We start from the raw sequence: 22,389 nt of genomic DNA on the forward strand, positions 1-22,389 counted from the left end.
CAGTGCAGGGTCCCCCATGTACAGCCCCTTCGTGCATTCCACTGCCTGAATTATGGGCAGTGGAATGCGCTACGGGTGATGCTGCACCCGCCACACCTCCACATTACAGCCGGCTCCATTAGGAGCCGGCTGCAATGTTAAAACCCTGTTAACCGCAGGGCGAGCGGGCGGAAACTCTGTTGCCACCCGCCAGCCCTGCGGGGAACTCCTAAAAAGGACGGAGGGGTTCAGGCCGCACAGGTGGCCTGATGGCGGGAAGAGTTTAGCGGACGGCCTCTGCCGCCCACCAAACTCATAATGAGGCCCATAGTTCTTAATTTTGGGTTGGGGGCATCTAGAAAAATGATTCAAAGACTAATTTTAATAGTAATTTAAAATCCAACTTAATGGTAAAGTTGGGTACTATATTACTATTTAGAAAATGACACTTTGAGAAATCTGTTATTTTCCTGCTTAAGTCAAATGTGCCTTTCTGCCAGTGTCCAGTGTCACATGCCTGGTGAATGGTTCTCCTGTGGTGAGATGTGGATTGCTCCCCAACAGCAGACAAAAAGCTTGGGTGTGAAGAACAGTTTTAATTCCTTGAGTGGGATGGCCTAGGGGAATTGTACCTAACTCCTTCCTGAGCTTCATAGGGTGTCTACCCTGTCACTGGCAGATGTATCTCACACCTCAGTCTACCTCCTTTGGTCTTCCTAGTCAGCTTGACTCCAAAGCCAGTGGGAGGGAAGAACTGCCACAGAACTGGTTTGCAGCAACCACAAGGTAAGGTTTTCCAGTTATAATACCCACACCTCTGGGTGGGCACAGGGCGCTCTGACTAGACAACAAAGGGCTCTGCCATGTTGGGTTTAGGTAGAGAAGGGCACTGTGGCATAGTTTACAATAAAATAAACAGGAAGTGCTGCAAAAGTGGGTCTGAGCACCCCTGGGAACTTTTACCTCCATGGTCGAGTGGCCAGGTGTTTACCCTATCCACAGGCTTGCACTGGGCATAAAAGTGGCATCCACAGTACCTCTTTCAGAACACGTCTGGACCTGTGAAGATCTGAAGAAGGATTGCTTGGCTGTCTAAATCCTGAAGGAAGACTGGATCTACTGGCCTTGTACCCAGGACCCCAAAAGTGACTCCAAGGATCAGCTGGCCTACCTCCTTTTGAGGTACAGGGGCACAAAAAGCTTCCAGAGCCCTTTCCTGCAACTACCCAGCTGACAAGTTCCATCTGGACTTGCCATGGACCCCGCTGCTGGCCGCTGTTGTAATGAGTGCTAACCCCCAAGTGGTACCTCCCAGATCTTGGACCCTTGGCTGGTGTTACAGTGTATGCCTCCTGTCCAAACTGCAAAAGTGGGACACAGAACCTTTTTGCAAACTCCTCCACCAAAGAACTGGGACATACGTCAAGCTGAAGCAGCTGACGTCAAATTGCCGGTCGGATTCTGTAGGAAGCTGACTCTGTATACACTATCCCAAAATAAGGTATAGTGTGCATAGAGTCCAGTGGATCCCCAGAGGTTTTACAGAGGCTAAAATAGATAACACGAATGCTCTCTTTTGTGGTGGAGCAGTTAGGCTTATCAGAGGGTAGTGCTAAGCATTTCTTGTACACACACAGTCAAGAAATGAGGCACACACTCAATGAATAATTCCAGTCTAAAGTTTTATGTATCAAAAAAATATACTTTGTTAATTTATTTCTAGAACCAAAAGGATCTTTGTTGCAGGTAAGTACAGTTTCAAGAATGTATTACTTTCAAGTAACAAATGCAATTTGTTTATAATTCACACTTAATACAGTTTTCAGGTAAGTAATACTTTTCAGTATCAAAAGTAGACAGTGCAATTTTCGTTGAAGGCAACGCAGTCCTAGGGGGAAAAATACATACACAGTTTACAGGTAAGTACTAGACTTAAGGTCCCAGTCTTAGGGGGCTAAGGTGTCCACAGGGCAAGGTCTAGGATGATACCAAAGGTGTACCAACAGCAACAAGGGGCACGCTGGGCGCAGAGGTCAAAGTTGGTGTCGGGCACCCAATGGAATCCTATGGAGACTGGGGCGCTCAAAAGAGAACGGTTTGCAGGTCTGTATCCGTGAGGTCAGGTCACGAACCTGAGGGGCTTTAGATCACCACCGGAGGTGGCGCAGGTAAGCACCACACACAACCCCTCAGCTGCGCAGGGGCGGCTGGGTGCAGGGTGCAAACACAGAGTTGGGTGCCCAAAGCTTTTCAATCAGGAACTCCGGGTTTACAAAGAGGCTGAAGACTTGGTCCAGGAGGTCGGCTGAAGAATGCCAACAGCTGGACAGGTAAGTTGAGGCTCCTCTGGACGTCGATGGACCGTCGGCTGGGTTCCCCAAGGCCAGGGGGCTGCGGGTGCAGGGGTACCTTTAGGTGTCGGTAATCTTCGCTGAATCCTGTTGCAGTCAGGGGAGTCCTCTGGATTCAGGCTGCAGGTGTTGTTGTGGTGGCCAGAAGGGGTCAACCCGGGATGGACTCGAGGTATGGATCGCCTGGGGACTCTCTCTGGTCAGGTGGGCCACCTGGACTCAGGCTATGGGCATTGGGTGCAGAGTGGGCAGGACTCACGGATCTGGAGGGTTCTGTAGTGCTTGTTAGAGTTTTCTTCATGAACAGGGCTGTTGTCCTCTGGAGTTCTTGGACCTTCGGTAGTCAGACAGTCCTCTGGGGGTTTGCAGAGGTCGCTGGTCCTGCACAGTGAGTTGTCTTTTTTTATAGCAGGAGTCTTGAAGCTGCAGACAGGCCGGTAGGGCTGGGGCTAAGTCAGTTGTTGTCTGGAGTCTTCTCTGCTGGTGCGACTCTTCAGTTCTTCTTCTTCTTTAAGGCTGCCAGGAATCTGAAGAGCCAGGTTCAAGGGTGCCCCCAAATTCTAGATTTAGGGGCATTACAGTGGTCAGAGGACAGTAGCCAATGGCTACCGACCCTGAGGGTGGCTACACTCTTCCTGTGCCTACTCCCTTTGGGAAGGGAGGCACACACCTAACCTTATTGGCCATCTCCCTCCAAATCAAGATGGAGAATTCTGCCAGGAAGGGTTCATCTCAGCTCTGGGCACCCTAGGTTGGACATTCCTCCTGGTGTTTACTAATTTTCCTACCAGACCTGCCGCCAAAACTGGGGCTTGGTCCAGAGGGAGAGGGCGGTCATCTCCACTAGCTGGAGTGCCCTGTGGCAGCAGAACAAAAGGCTGGAGACTCACTACCAATTGTTGCTGTTCCTGCAGCAGGGAGGTGTGAAGCACCCACAACCAGGGCAGGCTTTGCCCCTGACTACTAAGAGTACAAAGGCTCTCACCCCAAGGGGTCAGAAACTTGTCTTGTGGAGGCAGGCTGGCATAGACCAGTCAGCCACACACTAGAGAGATGGGTGAATTGCAGGGTGCATCTCTAAGATGCCCTCTGTGTGCACTTGTCAATAAATCCAACACTGGCATCAGTGTAGGCTTACTGAGCTGAGAAGTTTGATACCAAACATCCCATTCTTCAGTGAAGCCACCATGGAGCTGTGGAGTTTATAATGACAAACTCCCAGATAATGTACTCAATATGGCCACACTGCACTGACAGGATCCAAGAATGGACTTAGACACTGTAGGGGCATATTGCTCATGCAGCTAAGCCCTCACCTGTGGTGTAGTGCACCCTGCCATAGGGCTCTAAGACGTTCTAGAGGAGTGACTTACCTATGCCACAGGCAGTGTTTTGTAGGCATGGCACCCAGAGAGGGATGCTATGCCGACTTCACATGTTCCTCCTCACCAACACACACAATGAGCAGTGGCGCATGGGTTTGTTGAGGGGTCCCTTAGGATGGCATAATATATGCTGCTGCCCTTAGGGATCCTCCCTGGCACAAGGCCCTTGGTACCACTAGCACCTTTTACAAGGGGCTTAGCCGTGTGCCAGGGGTGTGCCAATTGTGGAAGCAATGGTACAGTTCAGGGAAAGAACACAGGTGCTGGGGCCTGGTTAGCAGGGTCCCAGCACACACTCAGTCAAGTTAGCATCTGATATCAGGCAAAAAGTGGGGGTGGGGGGTGACCCTGCAAAAGGGGAACTTTCCTACAGGTTTAACTTGCTACTTTGCCTTGCTGAAGGAGACCTGACTTCCAGACAAATTTTCTTGCTTGAACCTAGAGGGATTTAGCAGAACCACTGCTGAGCAACAACCCATCAACATCAAGGCCTTTCTGAGCATGGGCGTGAGCTGGTCTGAGCTTTCCCATCTTTGTTCAGGACTGCACCAGGACCCTGCTCTTCAGCAATGCATCGCTGATGAGCCCTGCATCGGGTCCAGCTTGCAGCTTGCCCCACTACCAATGTGTCAATTACCACTTTTCTCCAGAAAACTTTCTAAGCCCAGAGGTAAACTTTCCACTGTGATGAACTATCGTGATGAACCTGGCCCTTATATCAGACCTGCGGTCCATTGCGGTCAGCCTTAACTTTTGACTTTGACCCGGTCTAGCATGAACAGATAGCCACAGTTGGCACCTTTTGCTTTTTGGTGCTATTTTTTATTCAAACTTGAAAAGTTCACACCTCTAGTTTTACTGATAGGATATTTGTCATTTTGGTGTCATTTTATTTATTAAAGGTTACTCTAGTCTTCTACATTGGTTTCGTATTTTTTCCTGTGATGTCTTTTCACTTTATTACTGTTTGAGTACTGCATAAACACTTTCCACATTGCCTCGAAGTTAAGCCTGACTGCTCTGTGCAAAGCTCCCTGCGAGTTAAGCACATTATTAATAGGTGACTGTAATGGTTCATCCTGACAAGGATTGTGATTATTCTCTTAAGTGTGTTATTCTCCCTTTCAACAAATAATCAATTTTTTTGCATATTATTTTGACACAGTGCACACATTTATTGGAAGCTTGCATTATTTTTTACAACTGTGTATATGAGAAATGTAAATGAAGGAACACCTAGCCATAATTTTAGCTAGATATCTGCAATATAGCTAGAGTACATTTGTTGGTACTTCTCACAGTGATAATCTGCTAACATACCCATGTTACCTGTAGTATGTCAATCTCCAACATTTTTAGATAAATCCAGTCTTTTCTGGATCTTTCCGAAATATTCTCTTTATCCAGTGGAGGTGATCCCAGTCAAGAAGCCATGTGAGATACAGTGTCAGCTTTTTGGACTTTATCTAATAATTTCAGGATTGGGCTCATTGGCCTGGTCAGTGGAAACCTGCACGGGGCCCATATCACTTTTGGGTCTGGGTAAATCCTTGTTCAGGTGATAGATCTGCGGTCTATGACGTCTTTGGTTATGGACAAAGCCTAAACCAGTAGGGTCTTTGTCTGGCTTAAAAAGATGCCTCAAATTAACCATCTGTGAATTGCCATAAAATGAGCAGATGAGGACAGACAGAAGAAAATCGAAAAGACAAGGCAGGACAACACAGGTAGATAGATAGGTTGATTTACATAATAATATGACATAATAAATAGATCGCCAAAGTGTGTCCAGCTGCCTGGTTCTTTTCACAGTATCTGTAGTTCAGTACAGTTCCTGGTTAGGCATGGACCCTTTTGGCTTTTGTTGGGACATATAGGGGGTCACTATGACCCTGGCTTTGGCGGCGGTCTGACCACCAAATTATGTTCGGACTGCCAGCACCGCCACGCAGCGCTGCCCTGGGGATTACAACTCCCCTCTCCGCCAGTGTTTTCTTGGCGGTATCACCGCCATGAAATGGCTGGCGGAGACTGAAAACAATGCTGTAGGCCGTTTCCCGCTGGGCCAGTGGGAAACTCATAATGGGGCCCACGGGGAGGCAGCCGCACTGACGGCAACCTGCCTTTCGGGACTTCGGCAGACGATGTAAACCATCCACCAAAGTCATGACCCCCATAATGCTTACCCTCCGTGGTACAAATAATTACATGGACCATCTCCCCTTTTAGAAAATAAATACATCAGCAATAAAATGTACATACCCAGTACTACAGAGATTGATATGCCTTTTATTAAACCAGCCAACGGAATAACATAATAGTGTGGGTGGCAAGGATATATAATTCCTGACTTTCGGACAACTCAAAGGTACAACGAAAATATATCTCATGTTCAAAGTTGAAAGCTGATCTTACCCAAATTCATATCTAAATATATAGTATATACTCCCACTGAAGCTGTTACATGAAGATGCATATACACCAGGCGCTGACGTTCAACTAAACCTTTTTTTTTTTTTTTTTTTTTAAAAGGCATCTTCTAGCACCATTCCTCCACAAACCTCTTCTGGGAAGATTTCTACCCCTGTTGTTATCAGTTTAACGTCATCGCCCACAACTGCTGCAAACAACACTGGAAACAGCACAGCTGGAAATGGTACAGTTCTCATGTTTCAATTACTCTTCTATAAAACAATGTATCTCCAACTGTGAAAAAAGTCCAGGGTTTACGAACCCTACGGCGAAATCCAAATCCTTTTATATACATATATTTTAGCACATGCACAAGCATCAGAAACAGACAAGTAACTTGTTGAAATAATTTTCCAAAGCACCTGATTTGTAGAACCACACAGCAGGTGTCTTCTTCACTTTGGAAAATTCTCATTGACCCTGAAAACACTGAGTATCGACCTCCTTTTCTGGATGCATCCATACTAATAAATACCATTGAATGGTGTTTCACAGATTTCTCTGACATTGTGTGCCTTACCCTTGACTTTTTCTCAAAGGAAATGATGCAAATTGTCTTTTGGGAATGGTACTTGCCACTTAGGAAATAAGCCAAAATTATTTTACTGCATGATCTCAACATTTAGGCACATGTAGTCAGTCAACAGAGAATACCATTTAATGATTTATTTTTATTTTTACAACAATGATGAAAAGCAAAAACACCCCTCCTGGTGAATGTGGTATTTTTAATCCTAGCTTTAATCCTAGCTGTCACTCGTTCTCAATGGGGAACGCACTTTCATGTAGTCAGGAGAAGTGAAATATTGGGAAATTATGTCAGAACTTTAGAAAAGTACAGTCATAGAAGAAATAAATGTACATTAAATAGACATGCTTACATGAAAGTATCTTCGAGAAAAAAATAACTTTAGGAAAGAAATATAGAAACCTCCAAAAGTCCTTCTTGTCTTCATGAAAAATAAAGTTTTGTTCATTGGGTGAAAACGTGTAATATACTAAAATTCTGCTAGGGGAAGTAAGAAAGGATACATTACACAAAATAAGTAGCTTGAGAGGCTTGTGCAAGATGAAAGGCAAAGAAAGGCTTAGGTGCCTATGAGGATGTGGATCTCTTATGGGCAGATGCAAGTAAAACAAACCTTTAAAATTGAATTTGTCTGACTCATTTTAAAGTAGAAGATCTATTTTGACTTGTTAAGGTAAGATCCATCTGAAGACAAATATGGGGAGATTTACTTACATTTTAAATAAAGTTGTACATCTACAAACTGTAGATTTTCACCAAGGATTTAAAGATAAATCCATATCAGAAATGCACATTAGCAGAATAAACTTTTTTTCTTTATCTCTAGAGGGATAATGTGGTTGTTTTTTTTGTTTTTTTAGCAAAGAAGCCACTTTCAGGCCACAGCATGAAACCTTTCCATTCAAATTAGAAACCTACTCCAAAAAGCCTCTCTTTTGAGAACGTTTCTATGTGTGAATGGGGTGGTCAACCTTTGGAAAGATATCTAAACATTCACAAACACACAACTTTGTTTACTTTTTTTGCCCTCTTAGGGTACTAGCTCTCCTGAATGCCTGAATAGTCTCATAGGGTAGGAGTTCTAAAAGAAGGCATTTATTTTTTGACAAACAGATGATCCTGAGAATCTCTGCCCCTGGTCTCAAATGGATAGTGATCTCTGGACACAAAATATTTTTCTTTGTGACATAAAGATCTTGTTGAGTAAACATACACGTCTGAACGAATTTGTTGATGACCCTCCATTTCTAGGAAGCATTAAGACATCTGCTTAGGGCACCTGATTGTCCAAGATGCCTGAATGAAGACAAAAGACATGTATCCAGCATGTCTTTTGATGCAGACACCAACAGTCATTGTCTACTCTTACCTTGTAGGTCAATGTCTATTTGATGCTGCTGTAGCTCAGCCTTACGGGTGGAGGCAGATTAGGTGAGAGGGTTGCTGGGGGCTCTAGGAGATTGAATATTTCTAAATTGTCTCATTTCTACAATGTATAATGTGTCAGAACAAAAGGTCCATTCATTTATCCTGGCAGCAAGGCTGTGTTTGGCTAAAAGACTGCATTATTTAGATGTCACTAAAGAACGAGTTACTTACCTTCGGTAACGACTTTTCTGGTGGATACATTAGCTACCTGTGGATTCCTCACCTAATGAATACTCCCATGGCGCCAGCATTCGACGGAAATCTTCTTCCTAGCTTCTGCACGTCGATGAGGACGTCACTCTAGCCAACGCGACGCTGTCTGACGTCATACTGGCAATAAGAGGTCCTCGCCGACGTCAGTACCAACATTTTTTACGTGCATGAGAATAGTAACCAAATGCAATAAAAGAGCAAGGCAACATCTGATAACATTGTAAATCACACAACATTGCAATAAAATGGCTGTAGATTTAATATAACTCTTCTTTTTTTTTTTTTTTTTTCAACTCAAACAAACAAATATATGCAAATCATGTATATACACAAAGATATATACATATATATATATATATATATATATACAAGTATCCATATATACAAAATCTATTGCAACCTTGAAGACCAAGAGGAGCGCACTCAAGGATTACTTGGTAAGACCAGAAAGGCAACGGGGAGGCGGGTGGGACAGTGAGGAATCCACAGGTAGCTAATGTACCCACCAGAAAAGTCGTTACCGAAGGTAAGTAACTCGTTCTTCTGATGGATACAACTACCTGTGGATTCCTCACCTAATGAATAGAGTCCCAAAGCAGTACCACGCCCGGTGGTGCGTGCCGAAATGGTCAACCCAAGAAATCCTGCAGCACTGACCGTGCAAAATGGCCGTCCCTTCTGACCTCAGAGTCCAAACAGTAATGTTTCGCAAAAGTGTGAAGGGACGACCAAGTTGCGGCCTTGCAGATGTCGACCACAGGAACACCTCTGGCCAAGGCCGAAGTGGCCGACTTAGCTCTGGTGGAATGAGCTCTAATGCCATCAGGAGGATCCTTCTTTGCCAAAGAGTAACAGATTTTAATGCAAAGAACAACCCACCTGGAGAGTGTTCTCTTGTGGACTGCCTTTCCTCTCCTCTTGCCCACGTATCCGATGAACAGCTGATCCTCCAGCCTGAAATCCTTCGTTCTATCAATGAAGAAGCTTAACGCCCTCTTTGGGTCCAAGCGATGTAGTCTCTCTTCTTCCTTAGAAGGATGAGGCGGAGGATAGAACGTGGACAAAGTAATTGTCTGGGCCAAATGGAAAGGTGAAACAACCTTCAGGAGAAAAGCAGCCTTGGTCCTCAACACCACCTTATCCCCATAAAAAGTTGTATAAGGGGGTTTTACCGATAAGGCTTGCAACTCACTCACTCTCCTTGCAGATGTTATAGCCACCAGGAAGACTGTTTTAATAACTAAATACCTTAAGGGGCAAGAATGCATAGGCTCAAAAGGGGACCCCATAAGGAAAGTGAGGACCAAGGACAAATCCCATTGAGGCATAACGAATGGTTTTGGAGGATATTTATTTAGAAGACCTTTCAAGAATCTGAGAACAATAGGGGATTTAAATAATGATGGTTGGTCTGGAAGACAAATGAAGGCTGACAAAGCCGACAAATAACCCTTAATGGTAGCCACTGCACAACCTTTCTGCGCTAGAGACAGAGCAAAAGACAAAACGTCCGACAGATGAGCATGTAAGGGATCAATCTGTCTCTCTCCACACCACATAACAAATTTAGACCACCTATTAGCGTAGATAGATTTAGTGGAGTGTCGCCTGGCCGCTAATATAACATCCACTACATCAGGTGGGAGAGAGAAGGAACTCAGGTTGCCCCGTTCAATCTCCAGGCATGTAGGTGTAGACTCTGGAGGTTGGGGTGTAAAACCTGCCCCTGCGACTGCGAGAGGAGGTCTGCCCTGAGAGGGAGACGGAGCGGAGGGCACAGCGAGAGTTGGAGAAGGTCGGAGTACCACACCCTCCTTGGCCAATCCGGAGCTATTAAGATGACTTGGGCCCGGTCTTGGCGAATCTTCCTCAACACTCGAGGAATCAAGGGTATGAGGGGAAACGCGTAAAGCAACTGGTCGCACCAGGTTATCTGAAACGCGTCCCCCAATGCTCCATGCACCGGATACTGGAGGCTGCAGAATAACGGACAATGCGCGTTCTCCAGAGTGGCAAACAGATCTATCCGAGGAAACCCCCACATCTGGAAGATTAAACGGACTTGATCTGGATGGAGACGCCACTCGTGGTCGGCCGAGAATTGGCGACTGAGACTGTCCGCACGTACATTCAAGACCCCGGCCAGATGATTTGCTACCAAGCAAATCTGATGGTCCTTTGCCCAGGACCATAGTCGAAGAGCTTCTCTGCAGAGAAGGTACGACCCTACTCCTCCCTGTTTGTTTATGTACCACATCGTGGTAGTATTGTCCGTCAGGACCTGTACCGACTGACCACGAAGGGAAGGGAGGAAGGCCTTGAGAGCCAGACGTACAGCCCGTAACTCTAACAGATTGATATGAAACATCTGTTCCTCTGGAGACCAAAGTCCTTTGATCTCCAGATCCCCCAGATGAGCTCCCCACCCTAGAGTGGAAGCATCCGTTATGACCGTGGCAACTGGTGGCGACTGCGCGAACGGCTTTCCTTGTGAAAGATTGTTGCTCGCAATCCACCACTTCCAAGTCCACAGCAGCATCTCTGGAGATCTTGACCGCACCTTCTAGATCTCCTTTGTGTTGAGACCACTGCCTTCGGAGGCACCACTGAAGAGCCCTCATGTGCCAGCGAGCATGCGTGACCAACAGTATGCAGGAGGCAAACAGACCGAGCAGACGAAGGACCTTGAGGACTGGAACGACTGCTCCACTTCGAAACATTGGAACCAACTCCTGAATATCTTGAATCCGCTGAGGCGGAGGAAAGGCTCGATTCAATGTTGTATCCAGTACTGCCCCTATGAACAGGAGGCGCTGACAGGGCTCCAGGTGAGATTTGGGCACGTTCACCGAAAAGCCCAGGTTGAACAACAACTGGGTTGTTGACTGCAGATGATGCGACACAAGCTCCGGAGACTTGGCTTTGATCAACCAGTCGTCCAAGTAAGGGAATACTGCTATCCCCTTCCTTCTGAGCTCCGCCGCAACCACAGACATCACCTTTGTGAAAACTCGAGGTGCTGAAGTAAGACCAAACGGGAGGACCGCAAACTGATAGTGCTGCGACCCTACCACAAACCGGAGATACTTCCTGGGCGACTTGAGTATCGGGATATGAAAATAAGCGTCCTGCAAGTCGACAGACACCATCCAATCTTCTTTGTTCAACGCCAAAAGCACCTGTGCTAGGGTCAGCATCTTGAACTTTTCCTGTTTGAGGAACCAATTCAAGATCCTCAGATCCAGGATCGGTCTCAACCGACCATCCTCCTTGGGAATCAGGAAGTACCTTGAGTAACAACCTCGACCCCTTTCCTGTTCTGGGACCAACTCCACCGCACCCTTTGAAAGGAGGACTTGAACCTCCTGTTCTAGCAACAGGAGGTGTTCTTCTGAACAATAAGATGGGCGGGCGGGATGGGGGGCGGAAACTCCCGAAAGGGAAGGGTGTAGCCTTTTCCCACAATACCGATAACCCAAGTGTCCGTTGTAATAGTCTCCCATTTGTGGAGAAAATGCCGTAACCTTCCCCCTACAGGAGAGGAGTGAGTGGGAAATGGTGGAAGCCTAAGGCTGCTTTCCCTGCTGCACCCCTCCAGAGGACGAGGACGAGGAAGAGGCAGAGTGCTGTTGAGAGGCTCCTCTGGTGCGGGCCCTACCTCTCCCTCTAAATGATCTATAGGGGTGGGAAGAGGCGGGTTGCTGGAATCTCCCCCTAAAGGGAGAGGAGGAAGAGCCAAGCCCAAATCCACGAAACCTCCTGAAAAACCTGGAAGAGGCAGAGGAAGAAGAAGCTTGCAGCCCTAACGATTTGGCTGTGGCCCTGCTCTCTTTAAATCGCTCCACGGCCGAATCTGCCTTGGCTCCAAACAGTTTGTCCCCATCAAACGGGAGGTCCAATAGGGTCAACTGCACGTCCGCAGAAAACCCTTAATTACGGAGCCAGGCCTGTCTCCTTGCCACCACAGCCGTGCCCATCGCCCTAGCCACCGAGTCGGTCGTGTCCAGCCCAGACTGGATAATCTGGGTTGCGGCAGCCTGGGCGTCCGAGACAACATCCAAGAGTCCCTGGGGAAGCTCCGTAAATGAAGATGAAATATCGTCCATAAGAGCATGGATGTATCTCCCCAGAATGCAAGTTGCGTTGGTGGCCTTCAATGCCAAACTGCAAGATGAGAATATTTTCTTGGATTGTGCATCCAGCTTTTTGGAGTCCCTGTCTCCAGGTACCGTCGGGAAAGATCCAGGCGCTGACTTCGATGAACAGGAGGCTTGCACCACCAAGCTCTTCGGCGTAGGTTGTCTAGAAAGAAAGCCAGGGTCAGATGGTGCAGCACGATATCTCCTGGCCACAGCCCTATGAACCGCCGAGGAAGATACTGGCTTCTTCCACACCTCTAACACCGGATCAAGCAAAGCCTCATTAAACGGCAAGAGAGGCTCCGCTGCAGCAGAGGCCGGATGCAGTACCTCCGTCAATAAATTGTGCTTCGCCTCTGCCACCGGCAAAGGCAGGTCCAGAAAGTTAGCTGCCTTCCTTACCACAGCGTGAAAGGTAGCAGCCTCCTCCGTATACTCCCCTGGAGATGAAAGGTCCCACTCAGGGGAAGTATCCAGCCCACTGGCCGTATCCAGACCATGCAGTCCATCACCAGAGTCCTCAACCTCTCCTTCCTCCAGGACTCGTTGGTACTCCTGCTCTTCCAGAAGACGGAGAGCACGCCTCCTCGAATGTAGTCTCTGCTCGATACGCGGAGTCGACATGGCCTCCGCCGAAGTCGAAGATCGGCGCCGATCTCCAGAAGCATCCAACGCCGCGTCCGGCGCCACAGGCAGCTTCGGTGCCGTTGAAGGAGCAGGACGAAGAGATCTTGGAGCCGATGGACCCACCGGAGTCACAGGACGAAATCCCGACGTCGACGGGATGGAAACCTCCGGGGCCAATCCCTCTGAAGCCATCGGAGCGGCCACCGGCGCCGAGCCCACATTCCCAAAAGGGAGAAAGGGCATAAAGGGGGCCGGCCGTAGAGGCGCAGGATCACCCAATGAAAAGGCCAAAGGCCCCGAAGGACCAGCGGGAGCACCTCCTGGAGCCATCTGTTGAAAGATGGTATACATCGCATTCAGAAATGCAGTACTATCGGCTCCAGGGGTGGGAAAAGCCGGATACTGGGGTGCCTGGATCGAAGGCGACCCAGACGCCGGCCTCGACGTCTGCGATGCCGGAGACAACACAAGAGGCTGCATCACCTCAATCACAGACGCCTGTCCAGGCGAAGTCTGTGACGCCGGAGAGGGCAACGGCGTCAATGGATGCGGCGTGACCATGGGACTGACCTCCCAAGTCCTCCGACGCCGAGCCGAAGGCGACCTCGAACGAGTCTCCTTGCTGGTATGACGCCATGAATCTCTACGGCGCCGGGAGTCTCGATGACGCCGATGCGACCTTGGCGAAGAAGACTTCTTGTGATGTTTTTCCTTTCTCTTCGACTTCGCCATGAATAGTTTAGCCTCATGTTCTTTGAGGGCCTTCGGATTCATGTGCTGACATGAATCGCAAGTCGCGACGTCGTGGTCGGAGCTCAAACACCATAGACAGTCAGAGTGAGGATCTGTAACTGACATCTTGCCCCCACACTCTCGACAGGGCTTGAAACCTGACTTTCTCTGAGACATTATTACCGCAGAGAAGAACTACGCAGCAGAAAATACACTGTAACTACGAAAGTAACAGTAGCTCCCTCGAAGATAACCGTTTTGAATGCACGGAAAAAAGGGAACTGACGTTGGCACGTCGGCGAGGACCTCTTATTGCCTGTATGACGTCAGACGGCGTCGCGTGGGCTAGAGTGACGTCCTCGTCGACGTGCAGGAGCTAGGAAGAAGATTTCCGTCGAATGCTGGCGCCATGGGAGTATTCATTAGGTGAGGAATCCACAGGTAGTTGTATCCATCAGAATGAAATAATTTAGGGAGATGCAGAGACTGTTATAGATGCAGAATTTGTGTGCACTCTGTGTGTCTTGTGTTTTGGAGTAGAAGGCACCACTTAAGAATTCAACATCTTAAACCACCAAAGACTTCTGAGGCATAGATGGTTCTCACAGAAGCTAACTTTTGTTTTTTTATTTCTCTCCCACCCTGTAGGATGGCATCAAACATAATGGACATAATCATTATAAAATTCATTGTAGTTTTTGAAAACCTAACTTTAGCGGGATATTGCACATTTTATTCCTTGCCTGCAGACATTGGAGAAGCAGCTGAATCTTTGGAAATAGGAAGAGGTAGTATATGTATGGAATTTAAAGACAGATCAATGTTTAAGATATTATAATGTGCATTTGAAACAGCTAGCTAGAGTACCTAGTATTTAAATATTTAGTAAGAACAAAAGTGGCTTCTGTTGTTATGGGGACAGAGAAGGTACAGCCCAAATCCAAATATTAAAACAGAGAACGTAAGGGATCCTTTGTTCTTACAGGTGATGCAACTATAAAAGAATGCATTGCACTGAATGCAGAGCCTTTTCTAGGGTATAATATATTTATGGAATCAGCCTTAGAACGTACTGCAGTAAGAACTAAACTCTGGTATTGGAGAAGATGCCCCTGAAACTGCTGCCTCTTTAATAGAAAGAGATGAAGAATCTATCAGTACCAAAAAGTGCTTACACTTTCCGCTGCTAACTATATTTTTCTTATATTTACCTTTCCTTCTGTTTATGAATAGAGTAAATACAGGACTAAGCCAGGCTATGGTAAATGTCTTGGAACCAAAAGATTAGATCTTGGGGTCCAAATCTAATTCAGGATACACTGGTATCAATTTTGATATGCAGAGCCTACTTTAACGTTTAGGACTGTTTTCTTTTCATTCCTATTTCTATTTTTCTGCAAACTGTCCACATTTCAAAGATCACACCTTGTCCTTCAAAAGTCATATTCCTCCAACCTAAACCCAATCACCTGTAGATCATCTATTTAACACAGCCAACCATTTGCATGAATTCACACCCCCACCTACCACTAAAGATCACACCTAACCCCTATTAAATTAATCTACCCCACAGAAACTGGAGTAAATGCATGGAATGGGTTCCTTAAGAACTCAAGACTAATCCCAGTAACCAACAATAACCACTGAACATATGCAAACCCTAGATTTCTGAGCAGAGTGCCGGCCTACATAAAGCTCTTCAATGCCTTTTCAGGGGTAGTAAGGTTTATTTAAATGCAATTGCAATAAAATAAATATATAATCCTCCTTTCCTACACTACCACCATAACACTCAGTGGCCAGGCAGTCGATTGTAGTTTCTAATGGATACATAATAATTCCATTATATTGCTTGACACCATCATACTTACAATAGACAGAACTGCTATGGGTTTTGCCCATCACACAGTACTTTACCAGCCAATAATTCTTCCACCACATGAACAGGCATGAACTAACTGTAGAGATCTGCCACATAGTAATGGCTAATTGGAGGACTCTAATCTAGGCCACCATGGCAGTTTCTTACAAGCTACATACTATGACAGTTTCTTGACATCTCACAAACAACGGCAATCAGATATGGAATGATATTAACAAAGTCGAACACAGCAGATCACTCGACCATGTCTCCCTCCAACCTATGCCTGCTCAGGACCTTAAAAACAATGTCTCAGGATGTACAACCCAGTGCATTAACCAGTTAAGTAGACTATGATCCTAAGAAATATCACAAAGGGACCTGCAGGGCTGTTCAAAGCTCCAAACTTACTGAAAACCAAAAACTGCAGGTCTCTTTCTCACACCACACTGTTAAGCGCTGCGCCCATAACTCAATAACCGCTCTTTGGTCGTCATCACCCATACCATGGAAACACTTCTGACATAAGGACAAAACAAAGACAAAACACTTCCAACCATACAGTGTAGTGTGCTACCCATGTAGGCAAGTGCTTCAGCACCCCAAATAGGGGTAGTAAGCACTATGTAAATGTTGCAATACAATACAATATATTTAAATGGTAACAAAACATTTTAAATATAAAAATAAGAACTGCAGCCAACATAAGTCCTAATTTTCTGAATTTCATGCCTTTCTTCCATAAGAATAAATATCCTGTTAACGACACTCAGTATAGGACTGTGACAGCAGCCGCCTTCAAAGGCAAAGTTGCTCAAGTAGAAGCACCTATAGTAAACGGATACTCTGACAGAACCACTTCCCCAGTGATAACTTTGGAGCAATCCAATCAAGATAGCCTAGTCACCCTAAAAAGAACAGAACTAAACATCCAAACTTTGGTGCCTCCCCTCACAACTCCTTTGCTCATTGAGTCCCGCAGCCCGCCTACAACAGGATAAGAAGCGATAGTCCCTCCTTTGCTATGGGAAGTAACCACAGCCTTCCAACACATGCAGGGGGTGACGCTCTAAGGGATCCACGAGGAGAACCCCCAGTTCAACCTTGTACCACCCAAAATATTGCTCAGTGGGAAATGAAGGTATTTTAAACCGGGGAAATATACTTTGATTATTAAACCGGATTCCAACACTAGCTGGCCTCCCCTCCAATGAAAATGACTTATTAACCCAGCCTCAGGCTGTACGGTGAATGAAAGTCACCTGGAGATCATCCAATACCGCCCAGAGTGTTCTAAATGAGAGCAAGTAGTTTAACGACTGGGAGATCACGGTGGAAACTTTTTCTGAACCTTGGTACCAGTATCCCCTGAGGAGGCACAAAGACCACAGCCCAAGAGACGTAACAGGCCCCCCAAACTCTTACTCAGTTCTTAGGAACGGCAAAGGGCCTTCTCCATCAAAAATAGGCACAGCTAAAAGCCTGGACAGAGAATTTCAATTTCAGCGTGTAAGGAAGCCTAGTAGAGATGTCTGGTAGTGGATCACAAGTGCCCCAAACTGGTCAGCACCAACAAAGGCTGATTCAAAGTAAACTGACTCTAATGAGATCACATCTGAATGCAGGGGTTCTAAACTAAGACTTTGCTCCTGGAACATTCATGGACTGAGGGACAAGATAGATGACCCAGATCTGTGCCAATATTTCAAATCCTTTGAAATTTTAGCCCTGAAGGATACCTGTGCACAAAGTCATAGAGGTCCTGGACTCTTACTGTAATATTAAAAAGCAAACCCAATCTAATTTGGGCAGGTTGGACCCATTGGGCCAATCCCTTCTCGGCAAGCTAGAGCTAGAGCACCTGGGTGTGCAGGTGTTAAATGGTCGATTCAAGGGCGACATTCCCCCAGCTAATTCGTTCCATTCATCACATGGAAATTCTTTAATTGACTACACACTGGCTTCCCTCCCGCTGCTCAACTCAGTTGCCTACTTTAAACTGGGTGTCGAACCAGAAAGTGATAATCTTCCTCAGAAACTGGAGCTCCTGTTTACACGAACTGGCAATAAATCTCCTGGGGTCCACCTACTCTACCAATCTAAAATTAGTAAGATGGTCCTCGGAAACAATAGAGTCCCTGGCCAGTGAAGCAACATCTTTCCTGTGCAAAGCTCAAAAACTAGAATGCTCCACAACTGACAAATGGGTGGTATTTGTAGAAAGCTTTGCTGCAAAGTTTGCCTCAAAAGTTAGCCACCCCATTCCCTGTTCAAAATCAATTAACTCCCTGACCAGCATAAAAACTCATAAGGTAGGAGCCTTGAAACACCTGAAACAGGAAGTCAACCAGGCCCTTCGGACAGTTCATCGATTCCCTTCCAACGAAGCACGTCAGCAACCTGAGAAGTGCAAAATATGAAGATAAACAGAGGGAACTTTTTGAGACCTTAAGGGCCAAACTCATTTGGGACCTTAAACACCAGAACTCCAAAAGATTTTAGCTCACAGTGAATGCCCTCAAAACTTCTGCAAATGGAAAGCTGTAGTTTTGCATCCCAGAAGCAGTGTGGGCTGCACATCTATTTGGCCACTTCAACCCACCGACCAATCCAAACCTAATGCTGCATACATCAAGGGAAGTACACCAGGTAGACCCTGGATTAGTCACAGATATATCGACGAGCTACTGCATTACTCTTTCCATCAGCGCCAACAAGGTACTTAGGCAGATAGCTGAGGGGCTCATTCCCTGTGCAACGGGCCCAAATGGAATCCCTCAGTCCATCTACAAGACAAGCCCAACAATCTGGGCCGATGCTATTGCCCCACTTTTCAACAACGCTCGCTCAGTGGCCACAATACCGGCTTCCTCAAGAGGCTATGTAATTGCATCATCTTTAAAAGAGGAAACAAATTTGACCCAGAGAATTACAAGCTAATTGCCCTTACTGACAACAAGGCACAATACTACGCTGGTATTTTACTTGACCATCTTAGAGAATGGACAAGTTTGAACAACATCATCCCATTAAACTAAACAGGCTTCACAAAAAACACCGGCACAACTACGAACCTGATCGCTCTGGCTCTCATTGTCGACTCCTCCATTACAAAGAAGCTGCCACACTGTTTGTGCTACATCGACTATAAAGCAGCCTTTTACTGTTTCAATTGCAAATGGCTATGGGAAAAGCAAAATGCAGGTGTATTCCCACAACCCTCTTGAGAGTGATCGAAAATCTATACTCTGACACATGGGACAAAATCAAACTAGGCAATGGTGGCAGTTTATCCAGGGCCATTCCAACGGCATGCAGCCTTAGAGAAGGAAGGCGTCTTAGCACTGTTATTATTCAACTTATTTATGTTAGATCTTCCCGCAGCCCTGCTTCGAGTTAATTCCCATCCACCAAAACTGGGGTCAACGCACCCGTCAGATCTCCTCTATGCTGACAACCTGGTGCTACTTAGCCTGACCATGGTCGGTATCGTTTGCCTTTTAAGAGCAACGCAGAAATACTCAGGCAAATGGCCTGAAAATAAACAGCAAAAAAACAAGATGATGATCCTAGCTAGAAATAGTCATAAACAGGCAGCTAAATGGTAACTTGAGGGGAACACCCTTGAGGAGACAAAGGTCTACAAATACCTTGGCATTTTTTTTTCGATAACCGGGGTTCTTTCAATCCCCACAGGGAAGAAATTAAAAGAAAGGGGATCGCCCTTGCGGCAAGGCTGTCTGCAGTGTTTAAGAACCTGAAGGGGCACTCACTCCCATCTTGGAAATCGCCAGAGCCCAAGTGGTACCCACACTGGCATATGGTTCAGAAGCCTTCTGGGGCCAGGGTGCTTCAATACTAGACATACTAGTAACACGTATACATAGACACATTTTTCAGCTCCCTGTCTACACATCACCAGCCCAGATTAGACTAGAGATTGGGCTTGTAAACAGTCCCTTACGAGGCAAGTAGCATTTGTTCTCTTTTGCCATAAGCTCGCCATAGTACATTCAGTAAACTATTGTATATGGAAGGATAACATGAAAAGGCAATGCTCGTCCGCAAGGGATTATCTTGAAGACACAATACCTCGTTTTGGGCTGGCCGAACTATGGCATGTTGCCACAAGTCACAAAATATTTTTTAAAATGGTCCATAAGTCAATGAAAATCATCTCCTCACTGGAAGATAGATCTGCCTTAGAGCACCGCACACCCGCCTGGGCCATACGAAACAGCTATAAAGCCCTATGATCGTAGGAATATTTTGGAATATTGCTAAATTTCAGTGTTACGATCAGATATCTCACTTATCGCCTAGGGATCCTGCCATCCCTTATGCACAACAGGCCCTGGCAAAGGATATCAGTGGCAACAACCTGTTGATTATGTGGCTCTGTAACCGAAGACCTGCTGCACACCATCTGCCTTTGCATTGCTACTTTAGATATACGACGTAAATGGCTACGTCCCATATGGAACCAGCTCAGGAGGAGCTACCGCAGACAAGTCGTCCTGGCTTGTCTTAATTTGGCTGACCCAAGAATGATTGCACGAACGGTGAAACACCTGCTGGGAGTTGAGAGGTCCCCAACACAAGTAAATTAAATCGGTGCCACCTGTAGGACACAACTCATGACTGTTGTCTTCTTGTGGTGCTAGCTAACCAGTGAAACCCTCTTGCAGAACTAGACTTTTAATCAGTCCTTAATTCTTAGTGCTTTTTAGTGCCGATTTCCCTACTCAGTGTTTAAACTATGCTATTTTCTTGTGATTGCTCAGTGCTAAAGATGCAGCTCCTGATCAGCCTGCTGTTCTCAAATGATATAAACTTGTGTATTGTCTGCACTGGCCTTAGCTTTTAACCAGTTTTATAATTTTGGTATTTTATAACTGACAAACGTTTTCTACTATAACAACTAAACAGCTGCTACTACTATGCACTTGAATTTTGATAAAGGGGAGGGTCTCAATCAGCTTTTTTATGTTAATTTCCCCTTTTGAATGTTTTAACTGTGCTATTTGTTTGCGATCGCATGCCACTAATCGGTCAGCCCCTGTTCAGTCTGCTGTCCTCAAATGAAACAAACTTATGTGATGTTTTTCTGCTGGCCTTAGCTTTTTAACCAGTTTTAGAATTTTGGTATTTTATAATTGTCAATTGTCTTCTACTTTAACAAATAGACAGCTGCAATCACTACACACTTGCACTTTGTTAAAGAGGCAAGCTTCAGTTAGCCTGTTGCTCCAAACTGATGCACATTCACACAAAATTGCCACTTTTTCTAATTTCTTAAATCTTGCCAATGGCACTGTACTTATAAACATTGTGGCATTGACTTGAGCTACCTTTTAACTTTCTGTATCTGTGTTTTAAGACCTGTTATGTTTTTATTATGCCTTGAGATTTGGTTATGCTAAATAGTCGTGCTCTGCCTTTTCATTGCAATGCTTGTAATGGTTATAATTAAATGTATAAAATAAAGAATTGGAAAAATGATTATTGCTATAGTAAATGATAAATAGCACAGATTTGTAACATGGCCCTAAGCTTGCTGCCCTAAACATCACAGAAACCTCAATGAGAGAACTGAAGGGAAACTGCAGTCAAACAGGTAGCACCCACAGAACAATTAAATAGGAACATATTCAACATCTTCCATTTCCCACCATGCCTACATTGGAAGGTGTCCCACAGCTTCTAAAGGTAATGTATTTGTACAATGAGTGCTACTGTGGAATATTTTACTATCCTAAAATTCAAGCTAGGGATGAGGGTCGGTTGTTTAAGTCTTCAAAGGAAATTCCTTGGGAGAAGAACAGGGATTACAAGTAGCTAACTGTTAGAGCTGTCAACCTTAGGATGGTCTTCTCATTAACTTTATGCCTCCATATTTTTCTGATCTCGTTTTTGTTGGCCTTAGGACTCTGTGCGCTTTACCACTGCTGTTCAGTGGTAACGTGCTTGTGCTTACTCCTTCAAACATGGTAACCTTGGCCCCAGCTGGCATAATTAATTTACTTATAAATCCCTAGTAAAGTGGTAATACATGTACCCAGGGCATGTAGAATAAATGCTACTAGTGGGCCTGCAGCACTTGTACCACCTACTTCAGTAACCTTGCATACCTGTTTCAGGCTTGTCATTGAAGTCTGTGTTCCCTTTTAAACTGACATTTCAATCCGGCAGTATAAACCTTTTGCCAGGTTCAACCCTGCCTTTTTAATACATATATATCATTCCTGAGGTAGGCCCTAAATAGCCCACAGGGTGGGGTGCGATATATTTACAAAGTAGGACATGTAATTTTAATGTTTACATGTCCTGGTAGTGAAAACCTCTAACATTCAATTTTCACTTCTGCGAGGTCTGCTTCTCCAGTAGGATAACATTGGAGTTACTTTGTTACATTTAATAAGCTGTAACTTCTAAATTGGATCAGGTAAACTGTTCATGTTTGGTGTCTTTGGAACTGTAATGAAAAATCCTCTTTTATGGTGAAGACAGATTTTTGGTTACAATTTTGAAGATGTAACTTTTAGAAAGTTGGCCTTTTTCTGCCTAAGCCATTTAGTGCCTCCATCTTGTTTCCGGGTCACATGGCTGGGTGTAGTTCACAGTTGGGCTTGGTGTATTCTTCCTAGACAGCCACACACAAGAGGGAGCTTAG

The 22,389-nt window shown here is 45.6% G+C and overlaps 2 protein-coding genes across 3 annotated transcripts in view; one reads left to right on the forward strand and one right to left on the reverse strand.

Moving 5' to 3' along the window:
• The window catches only part of IFT74 (intraflagellar transport 74), a 464,653-nt gene that overhangs the window by 357,186 nt on the left and 85,078 nt on the right, over positions 1-22,389 (reverse strand). The gene's annotated exons all lie outside the window — the stretch shown is intronic.
• The window catches only part of LRRC19 (leucine rich repeat containing 19), a 73,126-nt gene that overhangs the window by 38,662 nt on the left and 12,075 nt on the right, over positions 1-22,389 (forward strand). The window contains exon 3 of the mRNA XM_069240743.1: positions 6,248-6,371. Within this exon, the coding sequence (XP_069096844.1) occupies positions 6,248-6,371 (124 nt within the window). The remainder of the gene's footprint in view (positions 1-6,247; positions 6,372-22,389) is intronic.

This window comes from Pleurodeles waltl, chromosome 1_2, assembly GCF_031143425.1.
Source record: "Pleurodeles waltl isolate 20211129_DDA chromosome 1_2, aPleWal1.hap1.20221129, whole genome shotgun sequence".
NCBI lineage: Eukaryota > Metazoa > Chordata > Amphibia > Caudata > Salamandridae > Pleurodeles > Pleurodeles waltl.